The following is a 17,761-nucleotide window of genomic DNA, read 5'->3' on the forward strand; positions in this document are numbered from 1 at the left end:
TTATTGACTACAAGGGGACCTTCATTTTTTTTCTGTAAAAAATCTGTAAAAATATTAGTGATTTTATCACTTGCTGCTTTTTCCTGCCTGGTCTCATTAGGATATGGTTATTAACAAAACATTAATTAAAAAAATTATAATTATAATTATTTCAGTGAAAGCTACAACCCTGCATTTATTATAGTAATGTGCCAGAGGGAAAAGCTGATGTTCACACAATTACACAGGTGTTTACAGTGATCCGGTGCAAACAATTAAAACTTAATATATCAACAGAAACAAAAGAAAACTGTGTCAACTTTTTTAGTGTATGGAGGAAGATGCTTTATGTAATAAAGAAGGAGAATCCGTCAATACACCTGCTACCCACAGAAAAACAAATGGACAGCTCTTCAGGCTCATGTAAACACCGGTGGGTTCTTCAATATGGAAGCATATTGGTAGCAATATTCAATTTGAAATGTAATATGCAAAATGGCAATGCATTTCTGCAACGTTTGGTCCAAAACGAAAATGAAAATTCAATGAAATAATTTACATTTGCCATTTCATACACTTGTTTTAATATGTAAATTGAATACATATTTTAACGCTTTATAAATTGCACAATTAAAATGAAAATGTATTACAGAAATGATTAGATATTTTTAACATGTTCAAGCAAAAACTGCATGTAGCAAAATTATCATTTAAATGTTATTTTTTCTTAATTGTATTTACACTCAGTTAAGACACTTGCGATTGCATTTTCATTCAATGTCCCGCAATGAATGTAGCAAAATTCAATGTGCAAATTGAAAATGCATTCCGAGCCGATCACGTACCCGCCCCCTCCCACCCTGTCAATCACTCCCACTCTGTCAAACACAGGCTATGGTAGGTATTTTGACGTGTTGAAAGGGAACATGGCGGCGGCAGAGCTGATACGAGCGTTACATTCACTGGCAGATGAAGTGGAGCGTGAACAGAGAAATTTTAGTGTTTCCGAAGCCATCACCATAACTGAATGTAATGTTCAATAAAGTGACTCATGTGATGTGTGACCATCTCCTCATTCTATTTTATAAAGCATGTTGATCAGATATTAATAAATATATGTCAGGGAATCTGACAGGTCAAATTCATAGAAGTGAAATTTCTTGTGACACTTGTGATTAATAATATTATATAATTCGTCTATAATTCGGTCTAATATTTTAAAAACCGAAGCAGCACAAACGGAGCACAAACAAACGAGACTATTTTGGGTGATTGTGGAGCAAGTCGGGGGCTGGTGACGTCATCATCTGTAATTAAATGTCTAATATCTTAAACTTAAAATATCTTAAAAGCACCACAAACAAAACTTTAACCGGCACAAACCAGCGAAACTATTTTATTTGGAGCATGTGGGGGGCTGGGTGACCTCAGAATTACCTATAATATTCTTTTAATGTCTAAAAAAACGAAACGGCACAAACAAACAAAAATTACAGCACAAACTAAGTAAAACCGATTGAGCCTATTTTGCCGATGTTTTGATCGGCTCTGAATGCATTTTCAATTTGCACACTGAATTTTGCTACATTCATTGTGGAACATTTAGTGAAAATGCAATTGCAAGTGTCTTTACTGTGAGTGTAAATGTAATTAAGAAAAATAACATTTAAATGATCATTTTGCTACCGTTTTTGCTTAAACATGTTAAACATATCTAATAATTTCTGTAATACATTTTCATTTTGCAACTTATAAAGCGTTAAAATATGTATTCAATTTACATATTAAAAAACTAGTGTATGAAATGGCAAATGTAAATGATATAATTGAATTTGCACCAAACGTTGCACAAATGTAATGGAAAATGTAAATTTAAATAGAGAAATTGCCATTTTATATATTGCATTGTCATTTTACATATTACATTTCAAATTGAATGTTGCTACCCATATGTTTCCATACATCAAAAGCTCTGGGCTGAAAATGCTTTAAAGGACTAGTTCACCCAAAACTGACAATTCTGTTATCATTTACTCGCCCTTATGTTGCTTCAAACCAGTATGAATCTCTTTTTTGTTTTGAATAGAATGCTGGCCAATGCAAGTGAATGAGGCCTGGAGCTGTCAAACTCAAAAATGACAAACCATAAAGTATAGCATAAAATATTCCAAATAGTCATATGTGTGACAGCACATTCTCACTGCTGAATAAATCACTCATTTAAATCACCAGTTTACAAAATCTGTGTGTATAATTTGTTCATGAACAATTAGTTCATGAGCTAATTTTATAATTTATTAGTATAATTTGTTCATGAGCTAATCTAGTTCTAGTAATCTCAGTCATCTTTCCATACTCTCGTCACGCAATAAGTGAAATCTGACTCCTGCTGCACTGACTCAGAAAAGAGCAGATGCTTTCAGTTTATGTAGCGTCTGTTGTCTGAATTGGTTTTATTTCTATAAAACAGCAAAACGACAGGGCAAGAAATGTAATCAGTGTATGGCTGGCCGCACACCAGTGTATTTTTGCCCTTTTTGAAGCTTGAAAACTCCAGTCCCCATTCATTGCAATTTCATAGAACCCAGCACATTACTCAATTTCCTTGAAAGAAAGTCATGTAGGTGAATAAATGATGACAGGCTTCATTTTCGGGTGCACTAATCCCTTAAACACAACATTCCCTTGAATTCCAATTGATGTGGTGTCACGGTATCACACTTTTTGTGTGATGTCACAGCATTTCTCTATTTGCTGTCACTCCCTATAGCTCTCCAGTCAGTCTCCACAATGCAACAACATGCCAACTGCTCCGTCAGTCCAAAGGGATTGTTTGAGATTGAAACAGCCCCAGGGTTGATGGGCAGAGGAAGACAGAGTGTGTGAAGGGCAGTGTCATCTGCTCAGCACTGAGTGGATGTGGCAGTGTGAAACAGTACTTTCCCGTTAAGCTTTTCCATGTTGCACACACCATCAAACACTGACACATAAATATAAAACTACACTTAAAATTGCAAAATGTGGGAAGATCTATTCAAAGTTGTTGCATCACATAAGAAAGAGAAATCCCAAATGAGACCTGTAATATCTCATTTTTTTCTCCTAGACAGGAGGGCAGAAATAAGAGACTTGGAATAGTTCACCTAAAATTCTATCAACATTTGACTCACTGTCATGTAATTCCAAACCCATACGCTGTTATTTTTTATACAAAAATTAATTGTGCCCACGGTTGTCATGAACCAAAGGACACAAAAAGACCATTAAAAACACCAGGAAAGCATTAATATTCTGAAGCAATATAGTAGCTTTCTGAGGATTGGACCATCAATATTCACAGAAAATCTTCCCATTTAAAACAACTCTTATAGGTCTGCATGTGTGCTCAGTTTGAAAAGCATCATCCTAAAAACCTAGAAGAAAATCCTGAGACCTCCTTCAAAACACCTGAGCTTTTGCAAGAGTAACCTCTGTAAAATAAATATAAAATATTCAATGAAAACCAATTTCTACACCGTCTTTCCTGTATGGGTTCAGAAAAAGACTTGTAGACCCAAAGTCATTACCGATGTTATCCAAACGCACATATTGAGGGACGCTATAGAAAAAGAAAGGCAGCGTCAGAGCGGGAGATAGATATCAGTCACGTAGTAGATTAAAAGCAGTGTGAAAGAGAGATAAACGCACATATATAGAGACATTGTATTGGCACAGAAATGCCATTTAAGTTCTAATTAAAGATTTCAACTTGTAAATTGGCTTTCAACAATGGAGATTTCCACAAAGCGGCTTAGAATGTCAACCCCCCGGTGACCAAGCACAAGGACATTGCAAGAAAAAGTCTAAGTGCCAGAAAGAAACCATGGGAGGAATGGCCAAAGTTGACAAATATGAAACAATTTTAAACTCCAGAAGCAAACCATCTGTCCAGAATGAGTACTGCTCCGAACTGCAGTAATTTCCAGGTCTGAAAAAGGAAGAAAACAAACAAAAAAAAACCTCATAAAACGAACCACTTGGTAAGTAATAACTAAACGTTATATTTCCTATGCTGCATTTTATGCTGCATTTGCTTCAAGCACCTCTGACCAAAAAAATATGAAAATATCTGTATAAACTTCTGAATTCATAGCTTATTTTCAAGGCACATATCACCTAATTGAATTATTTTCTTAATAATAATATAACATTTAATTACTGTGAAATATACATCATAATTCATTTAATTACATTTATATTATTCAATATTGAATTATAATAACTTATATTGATATAAATATTAAAGTCACCATGAATCCAATCTTGTTTTTTAATGTAATATTCCAGTAATTATTATTGCTATGGGTATTCTGGTTTTATTTCTGTTTATGGGTGGGTTTGCTACACGTTTAGTTTTCCATGTGTTTTTATTGCTTTATTATCTGTCACTCTTGAAGTTAATTTCGTTAATTGATTCATTTGATCACTGTTTTTTGTTCAGTTCAGTTGTCTGTTATTGTTAAGCTATACTTGTTCTGTTCCTACCTCAAGTTTGCTCCTGAGTGTTTGTCTTTTTGAGTTCTGACTGTTAATAAAAAATGCTGCATTTAGATCAATTTCTCTTTGTTTCTGCAACCCAGCCATGATATACGTTTTATCTGTTCTCATCATTTTTCTTTTTTAAATTCACATCCCTTTTGCAGCGACATCTCTTCTCTGTACTGGCGCAAGGGCGGGACGACCTGTCACTCATATGAGATCACAGCAAATAGCAAACCACAAGCATCCAATCAAGTCCCGCCCTACATTTCTTCTTGTCTGAGAAGCCTTTTCACTTAGGTATCCATCACAATAGGGAAGAAAAGACTTACTATCACAACTTCTGATTCATGCTGAATTAAATATATATTTTACTTTTCATTTACATTTTTAGATTTTATTTTCATATTTTTATATAACTTAATTCCAAAGGATAGTGAGAATGCAAAAGAACAATTACAGCTCTTGGTGGCTTCAGCTGTACTGTGGCTTAATTGACACTTACATGATGCACACAAACATCAGTACAAAAGTGAATGTAAAGCAGAGTGCATCATTGAAACCACCTAGGGCAGGGCAATAAATCGATTTGATCGATAAACTCGAATGTGTAGTTTACGTCGATTTGTTTGAATGAAAATCGGTTTTCTCTTTAACATCCGCCGACGCTCCCCTCTGGGCTCCCGTAGTTCCGAACGGGCTCAGCTTTTGCCATAGAGATACACTAACAACATGGCAAATGAACAAGACCGCGGCAGCACAAGCATACCCGCCAAAAACATTTACAAACTGAATCTGCAGGGCTGCCAACTCTCAAGAATTCAGCGTGAGACTCACGCAATTGTCACTTTTTACACGCTCTCACGTGACGCCACACATACATTTTCACACGCAGAGAAAAATCACGAAGCAAAGAGGACACTGACACCGACAGACAAGACAGAGCAGGTTACTATTGATATGAAACAAATTCTCAGCTCTCAGATTCTGTCAATTTAATTACGAAATGCAAACAATAAACAGATCGCTGACAGATCTTAGTTCAAGCGGCACGTGAACCGATAATCTCTTACTCTTTACTACTAGTTAATAGTAAATAAACACGAATGATCAATAGGTAATTATTTGAAAGATACAGTTCAACTTACCAAAATGTAATAAAATCGATCGATCAATGAGGTCCATAAAACAGCTGAACAATATGTCATGTAACGTTACATTTACCTCCGGAAAGCCATTTAATGACCATAGCAAGTTAGTTGGACTTAAAAAAATTGTTATAGAGAGGAGTATTTAGCTAAATATGATAAATATATTACATATTTATTATATTTTTACCTATATCATTAAAATATTACAACGTTGTTGTTATAAAAAATGCATTATATTTAATTTGCGATGTTATTTTTAACCTTTAATAATAATACCAGCTGACAGGGTTTTAAATCGTAAATCGATTTAAATCGTAAATCAGATTTTTGTGAAAAAATCAGGGAATTCTTTTTTAGGCCATATCGCCCAGCCCTAAATCCACCAAATGTATAGTTTCATACTACATCTATTTTCTTACAGATTTGATAAGTGCATAAAAACAGCACAAAATCTCAGGAGGACTGCCACAAAAACAGACAAAGTCACGAGGCAACCTAGAAACCACAATGGCCTGAATCCCAAACTCAGCCAGCGAGTTTATGTCTATATCGAAGACAGTGAGGTGACACAAAGAAGCTAAATTTATCCATGCGGACTCAAAACGAACACCCTGTTTTGCATAGATTCAGCCCATCTCTGTGGCTACATCTGACATGAAAGAAACAGAAAGCAAACAGACAGTCAAACACAATGATCAGAAGAACTTTTGTGTCCCTCAGTCATGCAATGAGGGGTAACCGTTGGGTTCTCACAAGATCCAAAATAAAGATGTCAATTCTCATTACCGTCACACAGAGCAAAACAGCAAGGCACTTCCTCAAATCTGTTGTGTAGGTTTACAGATTCACTTGCTGAAAAAACAAAAAACAAATGCAAATCAAGCAACTCAACATACAAACCAATTAAAATAATTAAATGTAGGGGGCCGGGGCATTCTGAAACTATCTGAGCTGAGTGTTGTAAAACACAAGAATTATGCCCTACTTTAAATCAATATTGATTTTAAAAAAACACACGGTCGACTGGCTAAAGATACCTCAAACTCTGCTCTTGGGTGGCTGATGAAGTCAGAGCAGGCTAGTTATCAAGCACACAAAATGAGACCACAATTACAGTGATTAGCAGTGAACTGCCAGCCATTTACTTCCAATTAGAGGCAAATCAGGGTTTAATGAGAGAGACAATGTAGAAAGATGATACAAACTGTGAATGTTAATGCAAATTTAAGACCGTATCTAGACCTGCTAAATGTGACGCCTAAGGTCAAGACTCTCTTTCCTACTGCCTGAAATGTATTATCACTCTCCCATTATCCATGTCTTTCATTCCTTCTGTCCCACCTCTTCCAGTATAAATTATATTATAAATAATGTATACAGTACATTATAAATGTGGCCACTTTGTTATAGATATGATGCGTTAAAATTAAGAATCTTCTGTTATAATATTTCTTTGGCATTCATAACGTCTTATAGTTTTATGATGATGGTTCTCCCAAAGTGAAGACTGTGCAGCCCAACACTGATTTATTTCCCAAATGAAGGTGGCCAGAGGGAGTGTGGATCAGCATTCACTTTTGTGCGAATCTTTTTCTAATTAATGTCAAGAGATTGATGATCACTTGCAAAACTCAGCTGCAGGGTGCAGTTATCAGAAGTTTCATTTCATGTTAATGGAAAGCCATTTAAAGGGAATCTTTAAATACGTCAGGGTATTATGTGTATTTCAGGATATTTATCATTTCTGTAATTTCACTGTAATGCTGTTTGTCCTTTTAAAGCTATCAGCATTGAATATGCAAATTCATCAATGGTAACTGGAATGCACACAATATCTAATCCAATTCATGAATAAATTGAGCTCTTATTTATTTACTCCACATTTTTGGTTTATAATTACATTATATATGCATGATATGCAAATAATTTATCAAACTCAAACCTTAGTTCAAACGGAAAGGCAATGTATATTACCTTTTCTTGTTTTAAGCATTCACTACAGTTCAAAAGTTTGGGGTTGATAATTTTTGTTTTGTTTTAAAGAAGTTTCTTATGCTCCACCAAGGCTGCATTTATTTGACCAAAAATACACTGAAACAATAATATTGTGAAATATTATACCAATTTATAACCGAGTTTCCATTTTAATATACTTTAAAATGTAATTTGTGCTTTAGAAATCCTTCTAATATGCTGTTTTGGTGCTCAAGAAACATTCCTTATTATTATCCAAAAATTTTTTTTTTTTTTAACAGTTGTGCTGCTTAATATTGTTATGGAAATTATGATGTAAAAACGCAAAAAAAAGTCTTTAATGTCACTTTTGATCTATTTAATGTGTCCTTCCTGAATAAAAGTATTAATTTCTTTAAAACAAAAACAAAATCTTGGAAATATTTGAAGGATAGGTTACATTTAATAAAAATGTAGGCTAGAGATGTTTATGCTTAAAACAAACAAACAAACAAAAAAAACTCCAAAGGTGTATTGGTCAATTTTGCTTCTCAAGCAAACATGTCTAGTTTTATAGATGTTTGAATATCTTTATTGGTAAACAAAAAGACACAAATACTTTTTTAAAATAGTTTTTGCAGTTTCTGACATAGTCCTATCCTTTAATACACACCTCTTCAGTGTTGTTTCTCTCCTATTTTGTCAACGAGCAAGCTGTTATCTGTGTGAAACTGATGAGTGCGACCTCGCGGTTCCAGACAGACACCCAGCCCGTCACTGGATTCATCTGCTCATGTCTTTTTTGCATAAATGCCTGCGGTCACGTAGGCTGTGTAACGGCATTCTGTGATGCCTAAAAGCTCACAGGAGTAGCGAAGGCTTCCCACCATCACTTCAGAAACCATAACACGGCTCCTAATTGCTTGATAATGTGGAATCAATCTATTATTAAAGCTTGAGTGAAGTGCACTCATTTAAATAAGGATGTTGTCACAGTAGGATGTGTGAGAGCATTCGAATGCTTGAATTGGTTTGAATTGATGTTTATCAACACTTTGCAAACAGTGCAGGACTGAATCACTGTGAGGACTAGCCTATAAAAATCTAAAATTTCCTCCACTGACATCAATACCACCGTAGTGTGCTAATGAAGTCTTGGCAAGTCAGTAAAGATTCGACCCTTCACTTTCATTTAAGTTGTCCAGTCCTAATGGCTCTTCAGGATCACACAGCACCAAAATAAAAACCTTTCGTGCTTGTTATGGTCATGAAACTGGTCATTATAGAGGATTTGTTGTTATGACATCAATAATGACAAAGTGCTCTGCATTATTGGTCAGGGTCTGAAAAATGAAATTACTTGACAATATAGCCTATGTTAAGCTTTCCAGAAGGGCGGAACCAGTAGGATTATAATAACTACCTGTTCTGTTCATAAACTCGCTCTTTAGAGAAAAATCACCCACACAAGAACCATCCTCACTTGCATCACTTATAATGCAATGCCTATTAGTAAAGAGAGAGAGAGAGAGAGAGAGAGATATAGAGAGAGAGAGAGAGAGAGAGAGAGAGAGAGAGAGAGAGAGAGAGAGAGAGAGAGAGAGAGAGAGAGAGAGAGAGAGAGAGAGAGAGAGAGAGAGAGAGAGAGAGAGAGAGAGAGAGAATGAATGAAAGTGAGAGAAAGAGATTCACCTCTGGCCTTGTTGTTGTTGTTTTTTTCACTCGCTTCTCTCAGCTTTTCCAATATCAGGCCTGCTTCAGCCATCTGAAAGAACAGGAAATGAAGGCACCCATATCACAGGCTAATAATACAAAACAGTGATAGCAGCCTGGCCAAGACGGCACAGAGTCATCGGCGAGAGAGCCGCCAGTACATGCTCTCTCACGCTCAAAACATCCCGGTGTCCTCAAATATACAAACGTAACAACCGAGCGAAGGTGAGGCTTTTATCCTTCTAATGAGATTAAAACCCGAAACAAAAGGATTTGAGCAGAGCTTTACTATAGCTTTAATAATAGAGCCATCTTGGAACGTAAAATGGTTAATTACACAGTAGATATTTATAGGCCTACAACAGTTACAAGTTTACAAAAAGAGAAAGAGGGTGGCAGCAGGTGTATTAATGCAAACATTGACCCAACCACGCCACCTAGTGCACATAGAGCAGTGTTACGAATTTAATTTCTTTATCATTACGCGGGGAGAGAATGCACACACTATTCTGTACTTCCACACCACAAATTGGTTTATTTATATCTCACCAGTATCTATCAACATACAGTACTAACATACTCAATCAAAAAGCTTCAATGCCACCCAGACCGCTATTCCTTAGGGAAGAAGTATATTTTGAGCTTGGGTTAAGCGGCAGCCCCTCTGTTAATAAGAATAGCTACTTCTCACCGAATCCCCTTTTATATCTCTCCCCACAATGCGGGGGTCGTTGTGTCCCAAAACAGGTGGTCATCATCATCTGTCTTACTCTTAGTGTGGTCATCCTGACATTGTGATGGTGACGGTGGCTGTAGCGGCGCCGGCGGGTTGTAGTTATCACAGGCCGGCTCAGTATCACTGCTATCACGGTTGCTAGTTGTGCTAGCGCCATCTTCACTTGAAGCAGCAGAAACGTTGTTGTTGTTAGCATCAACAGTGTTTGCATTTTTTTTTTTTAAAAAGCTGGAGATTGTTGGTAGCTTTTGTAGTAATTGAGCTTCTCTTGCTTCTTCGTCCTTGTTGTGCTTTCTTTTCATTGATCCACTTGGTTGTGGTTTTAAACTCTTTTTTGTTTGGGTTTTTGAGTAACCGTCTTCTACGCGTGACTTTTATATATTACGCAATGCTTTTCACTCGCCTCTTGTCCTTCTCAACAGCGCAGCAATACATTAAAATTATTTATTTGATTTATTTACTAGTTAATACTTTGCAACTGCAAAAAAAATCACATTATTCCTCAATATTTTTTTTTTCTCAGAAAGGATGCATATGAATCAAAAGTTCACAGTAAAGACATAATGTTACAAAAGATTTCTATTCAAAATAAATGCTGTTCTTTTAAACTTTATATTTATCAAATCATTCTGAAAAAGTGTACCGCAGTTTCCACAAAAATATTAAGCAGCACAATGTTTTCAACAATGATAATAAGAAATGTTGAGCACCAAGCCAGCATTAAAGTGATTTCTGAAGGATCATGTGACACAAGATGCTGAAATTCAACTTTGTCATCACAGAATAAATTTCACTTTAAAATAGAAAACAGTCATTTTAAATTAATGACAAAAGTAATAGTAGGGCTACTACATTAATAGTAGGCTATAGCATAGTATTTCGCAATATGACTGTTTTTACTGTATTTTTGATCAAACAAATGGCCGGGCTACAGCCTTGGTGAGCATAAATACTTTTCACATTAAAAAAAAATCATATAACAGGTCACCTTTACTTGCCACACGCGGACAGCAAGCAGCATGTTTAAAAATAAGGTTTCATAGGATTCAAGGGCCTACGTGTCATATGTAAATTCAAAATATAAAATAACTTACCTCATCTATCAACATGATGCCAGTGAATTGAGTTAGTGCATATCCACATTGCTATGATCAGATGCTTTCTTAACTATAGCCTACTGTTTTCTCAACGTTGACATTTCTGTTGTGCGATTTATTTTATTGAGAAGAAAGCGAGCAGCACAGCACATATTAATCTAACCTCGCACTCAGCACCGCAGGCGGCATCTGGATGTTTGTTTAAAACTGCAAAGGTATTTCAAACTTCTTTACATCTAAACGAAGAATGAACATTTTTGCCATGAGTATGTCAGGGTATTGAATCACGTTCAGTCTCTTGTACGTACTTGAGCTGAGCATAATAAATTGCTGGCTGCAGTTCACTTAACGGCCACCGGTGTAGCTAATAACACAGGTTTCTGAATTCTACATAGGCCTGTAGCCCATTTAAAAATCAGATCCAGACAACAGTGAAAAGTTTGAAATATTACAGTTTGATCAAAGCATTTAATTTTGAGTGTGATCAAACTGAAGCTTTATCCTCACTTCTCAAACGATTTTAACTTCACAAAACACTGAACCACTGTGCAGAATTAGAGCTAAACTCTGCACAGAATACTGCTCCCAAATGAAATCTCTTTCACTAACAGGGATCAATATCACTGATGCGTGCAAACAAAGACTCTGTGAGTCAGTCAAGATTCACCCTTCACTTTCATTTAACTTGTCCAGTACAAATGGCAATGTAAAAGCAGAAGACTTCCCTTGGTTGGAAATAAAATCTTTTATGCTTATTACGGTCATAGCTCACAGCAAAAACCTGTGCTGCTGTTATGGCAAAATATTAGGCTATAAGACAGCAATAAAATACTTGTGTAAACTTTAATATTATAAAACAGCATATAAAGTTTATTACAGAAAATATACAAGTCACAATAAATGTAAATTTTCAATATATTAAACTAAACTGCATTTGACAGGTAGACATGGCACCAAAAACGGTCTATATATAGGTTAAACATTTCTTGTGTTATCAAGAGATCAAATTTAAACAGCTAATTCATCTTTTATACCTGAGACAGTCTAAGTAGACTAAAAACCTGTAACAGTCCCTGAATAATGACATCGGATAACCAATTTGATCTTCAGATTCTAGTGTGTCACATTGAAGATTTTTGCTTTTTGAACATTAACATAATTGAGTTTTTCCTAAAGTCTAATGCATATCCTGTTATTAAAGTTATTTTAATAAATAAACTATTCCTGATTAAAAAGAAATAAATGACCTGAAGTTAAAACTTTTTAACAAGTGAATGCAAAATGATTACATAACTCCATCTTAATGAGCCACTTATTTCTTTCCTTTTGTGTTTTTTTTCTTTTCGCTTTGGATCCATCATTACGCATCATCATCTGAGAATTTGAATTTGGCATAAACAATAAGCATAACCATTGACATGACCACACACAAGGAGCCAACCACTAAATAAGCAATGCCCAAGAAGTCGTTCTTCCCTCCCATCCAAGACACATTGCTGAAGACCACCTTCTTACGTCCATCAAAACTCAGTACTGGGTAGTCTGGAAATTAAGTGGTTAAGGAAAAAACATAGTTCGTTCATGCTACACATGAGCACTTCTATGGCAGTTAAAAAAAACAGTAAAGCTTACTCAGATAACAAGTGTTTCTAAAAACTTTGCCTTAAAGGTGCAATAAGTAATGTTGTTATCATGGTACACAGCCGGTCATTTTGGACGCATACTGACACCTAAAGTAAAAGGATGTTTTTAATCACTGATACCATTGTAGAAATACTCTATTTACTGCCAGTCATAATCAATTGATTCCACAAGTGTCCAATGACAGGAGGGTTATAGAGATGTATTCAGCTGGAAGACCAGCTCCATGTATATCTTTTATTAGAGCGAGTCTTAATCTCATGTGAATGTATTCTACCGTACACTAAGTTTAAGGTCAGTAAAATTCAGCGAGAACACATTAAATTGGTCAAAAGGGATGATAAAGACATTTAGAACGTTGCAAAAGATTTCTGTTTCAAATAAATGCTGTTCTTTTGAACTTTCTACTAAAAAAGGAATCTTAAAAAAAAATATATATATATATATATATATATATATATATATATATATATATATATATATATATATATATATATATATATATATATAAAATGGCAAAAAAATATAATAGAATAATGGCATCCCTAAAAATATTAAGCAGAACAACAGTCTTCAACATTGATAGTAATATTAAATGTTTCTTGAGCACCATATGAAAATTCTGAAGGATCGAGTGACACTGAAGGCTGGAGTAATGGCTGCTGAAAATTCAGCTTTCCCATCATAATAATAATTACATTTTAAAATAGAAAACATTTACTTCAAATTGTACTAATATTTCAGAATATTCCTTACTGTATTTTTGATCAAATAAATGCAGCCAAGAGACTTCTGGTGAGCATAAGAGACTTCTTTCAAAAAACAGTTTTTTTTCCTTATCTTACCGACCCCAAATATTTGACCGGTAGTGTACAAAAAATATGTTTGTGTGTAAAACCTGTATATCCACATTATTTGTAACGAGTGGGCACGCCCAGCTGTAACTTGAATGTGTGAGGCTTCCGGTTTCATTCGCTTCCAGTTTTTTTTTTACCATACAAAACAGCTCGTTATGCTGCCTTACAGAAAATGGTTTACTGAGGAGAGAAATTTACAAAAGTGCACCTTTAAGACAAATCCCAGCTGCTCTTTTGACTGTCATGCCTTTTCTGTCATTGATTTGCATAGGCACATAATGCATATTCAAAAAAAATACCCCTCTGTTTCTTCTACGTTCTGCTCTGGATCAACTAAAAGCCACACCCAACCTGTAAAACCTGTTTGGCAAACACTGTCAAAAGACATCTGCGAAACAGGACTGAAGCCATATGCCATGTGGTCTTGAGACTACAAATATTTGAAGACTTTCTGACTGTAGCCATGACGTGGCTTAGATGAAATCCTACAAACTTAAGAACATGAAATGAATGAATTAAATATGATAATCCTACTATTAATTCCCAATTAATGTCTTAAATTAATTTTGACCTGCAGATGAAGGATACTGTAATGGACTGTCAGAGAGTAGTTCCCAGCAGGGAGCCCCCCGCTATAATCACCCTCTGTGATTCGCCGGTACAGCTTCCTGAACTCAGGAAGTGCTGATCTCCTCATCCACACAAGGAAGTCCTGGTTTAGGAAACCATTGTTGTTCTGGTCTGTGAGGTCCAGCTCATATGCTGGCTTGGGCCAGTTTTTGGGCTTCACTGTACCTGTTAATCAGCATTAATAAAGATAAAGCATTTAGGTTCTATTCCAAGTCTCAAATCAAATCCGGGGATAGTGACTTAAATAGTGGATAGTGACAGTGCATTACACTGCTAAATTTAAGGCTAATTACCATCGAAAGCCTTTGCAAAAGAGCCATTCACAGAAAAAGGGTTCCTGTACTTGATGTTGTAATCAGTCCACCAGGATATTCCTTTACCATCTAATGGCACCTGCTTCTTCGTACCATTGATTATTTGGTAGAGCTCAAATGTGTCTTTGCAGAAAAAAAAAAAATGATATTAGTAATCCATCCCAGAACTAAGTACATACATAAAGTTAATCTACCAAACAGAAATGATACCATTAAACATGCTATTTGCAATAGCGCCGCATGGGACAATGGCGTTCTTATTGGAGTCATAGTCAAATGGAGAGCAGGAATCTTGCGGACTCTGGAAAGTCAGATGAAAATAAAAACAAGGAACGTATGATCCATTACATCGAAAGAAAAATAAAACAAAAAAAAACATTTAAAAGATCATTCTGGCCAGACACAAACCTTGAAGTATTGTGTATCGCCAGTGAGCTGATAGTAGTCTTTTGACACACCATATTTTCTGAAGTTCTGGTAGTAATTAGACAGGCCATAGTAAAAGAAGATGGGTCCCTGTAAGCACCACAAACATTATCAGTCTCGTTCGAACATTGAGAGAGAAATATCAGGCTTTAAAAGATAGTCAAACTCAAAGACTTTACCTTAAACAATTCACTGAGGGGGAATGTGATTTCACAAGTGCAGTTTTGGGTGTTTGGGGTCGTACATCTGAAACAGGGTGAATCTTTCTCAATGCCTGTGTAATCCCTCTGTGACATGGTGAGAAAACAGAGCATTAATCTTTAATTAACGTCTCTCACCTTGCACAAAACACCCCGGTGTGATAACACCTCCAAACTAACTCAACTACTAGGCAGTGTAATGTAGAGCCAAGGGTTTGATAACTCTAAAAAAGACTTGAATGTTTAAATAGTGTTTTTTTATCCTTTAACAAACAAGCAAAAACTGACCTCAGTACAACTGATAAACTACTAGAGAGGCTGAACAAACTCTACAGTAAAATGCCATGTCATCCACCCAGTGAACTGGCTCCTGTTGTTGTCCTGCAGTAAACGCTTACCTCTAGCACTTGTATGGTCTGTGAAGTCAGAAAGAGGCCAACTCCGATGCCTATGAAGGCCAAGCCAATGAGTAGAAAGCCAGGAATGACAATGCCAGCGGAGAGTATGGGCTGCCATGCTGGGAGCCGTTGCTGTGTGAATGCGGTGTTGTCAGGCCGTTCAGCCGTCTCTCCCTCGTTCTTCATCCTGATGATTTAAGAAAAGAAAGGACAAGCTTACTGTGTGCACCTAAATGACATTGATAAAACAATAATGCTCTGTTTAAACCCCAATGGAAAACAGATCAGAATTCAATGCAACAAATAATACATCAGAAAAGGGTTGTTTCTTCATCTTTGGGAAATTTGATATCTCGGGCGTTGGGATTTTATTTTATTGTTAGATTTTAACTTTTATCTTTTTGTTTTATGAAGGTTACATTTAAAACTGCATTTGAAACATTCATCATTAATGACGTTTTAAAAGACTTATGTATAGATTTTTATTTGTCATTTGAGCCATTTTAAAATCTTCAATCTTAAAAATATGAAAACCCACCATAAAATATGAATTAATATGAACTATCTACTATTATAAACTATTTCAATATGTATTGTGTAGAAATGATTCATATACATTTATTAAAAAATACCTCTCAGTTGTGGCATCATTTCCACCCCACAGAACAATAATTAAGAGCATAAATATTAGATAAAATGACACATGTGATGTGTGCTCAACACACACACACAACAATAATTAAATGATTTAATAAAATAGTAACCATCATATTTATATTAAGCATTATTTTCAATTCATATTATTAAAAAAAAAATGTCATTGAATTATGTGTATTCAGGATAAATAAAGCAATCTGCAACTTTATTCCAAAAATGTAATTTCCATTACAGAATGTTATTAAAATCAATAACATAAAATCAATGTTATTAAAATCAATTGATTTTAACATTCTGTAATGGAAATTACATTTTTGGAATAAAGTTGCAGACTTGCTTTATTTATCCTGAATACACATAATTAAATTACATTTTTACTTTTTTTTAATAATATGAATTGAAAATAATGCTTAATATAAATATGTTGGTTACTCTTATTAAATCATTTAATTATTGTTGTGTGTGTGTGTGTTGAGCACACATCACATGTGTCATTTGATCTAATATTTATGCTCTCTACATATAAAAATATATACATACACACACACACACACACACACATATATATATATATATAAATATAGATATATAGGCTATATATATATATATATATATATATATATATATATATATATATATATGGGCCTAAATCCACAGTTCGCAATCATAGACTGTTCGCAATAGTAAGAAACAACCAATTGTTGGTTGGTTGAACGTGCAAGTCACATTGTTTTGGTCAATATCAGTAATACATTTGGCTTTAATGTAATTATTATTATTATTGGATCCTTATAAATATATTTAGCTAGGCTACTATCAGTTAACGCCAAAACATCAAAATGTTGTAGTAGCCTATACCTGCATGATAAAGTCAAAGACATTTTTGTGAGAATCACCTCACCAGCACTACAACAACAACAACGGGAGACGTCGCAGGAAAACGAAAACGTGCTTCATGAATCTCAATCAGTAATCACTCAATCTGAGAGTAGAAACCTTAAAGCTTAATAAACGGGTTAAAACTAACCTTTAGGAAAAGATCCGCGCAGTCAGTTTGGCCTATTTTAGTTGCCCGCTTTAAAAAATCGTGAAGAACTGTACATCGACAAACAGGAGACACACCTTCACAAACTCCAGTACCTGTTTTACCTGTCGCGCTCGCCGCAGTGGCCACACCTGGGTCAGCTTTTCCGCTTTGCATATGCTCCTCCCATAGCGCATACGTCACACACACACACACACACACACACACACACACACACACACACACACACACACACACACACACACACACACACACACACACACACACACACACACACATATATATATATATATATATATATATATATATATTACGTCGCATACATTAACCCTTCCTTTCCCACTTCAGTCTGGTCACTGTTGGATTGTTATTATTAGAATCAGAATAAGCTTTTTTTTGCCATGTTTGGAATTTGTTTTGGTGACAGAAGTAGCTTCCAGTACACA

At 35.3% G+C, this 17,761-nt stretch overlaps 1 protein-coding gene across 1 annotated transcript; it reads right to left on the reverse strand.

Annotated features, from left to right (window-relative positions):
- Positions 1-12,494: 12,494 nt before the first annotated feature.
- On the reverse strand, positions 12,495-17,410 carry tmem30b (transmembrane protein 30B). Its single transcript, XM_056234106.1, has 8 exons — positions 17,298-17,410; positions 15,614-15,800; positions 15,195-15,302; positions 14,998-15,105; positions 14,800-14,890; positions 14,569-14,712; positions 14,234-14,440; positions 12,495-12,689 (listed from the first exon to the last, which is right to left on the reverse strand). The coding sequence occupies exons 2-8, from the start codon at positions 15,797-15,799 to the stop codon at positions 12,508-12,510; spliced, it is 1,026 nt and encodes a 341-aa protein (XP_056090081.1). The 5' UTR covers position 15,800; positions 17,298-17,410; the 3' UTR covers positions 12,495-12,507.
- Between the last annotated feature and the right edge of the window lie 351 nt (positions 17,411-17,761).

This window comes from Rhinichthys klamathensis, unplaced genomic scaffold (assembly GCF_029890125.1).
Source record: "Rhinichthys klamathensis goyatoka isolate OS25496 unplaced genomic scaffold, OSU_Roscu_1.1 h1tg000387l_1, whole genome shotgun sequence".
In the NCBI taxonomy this organism is placed as follows: domain Eukaryota; kingdom Metazoa; phylum Chordata; class Actinopteri; order Cypriniformes; family Leuciscidae; genus Rhinichthys; species Rhinichthys klamathensis.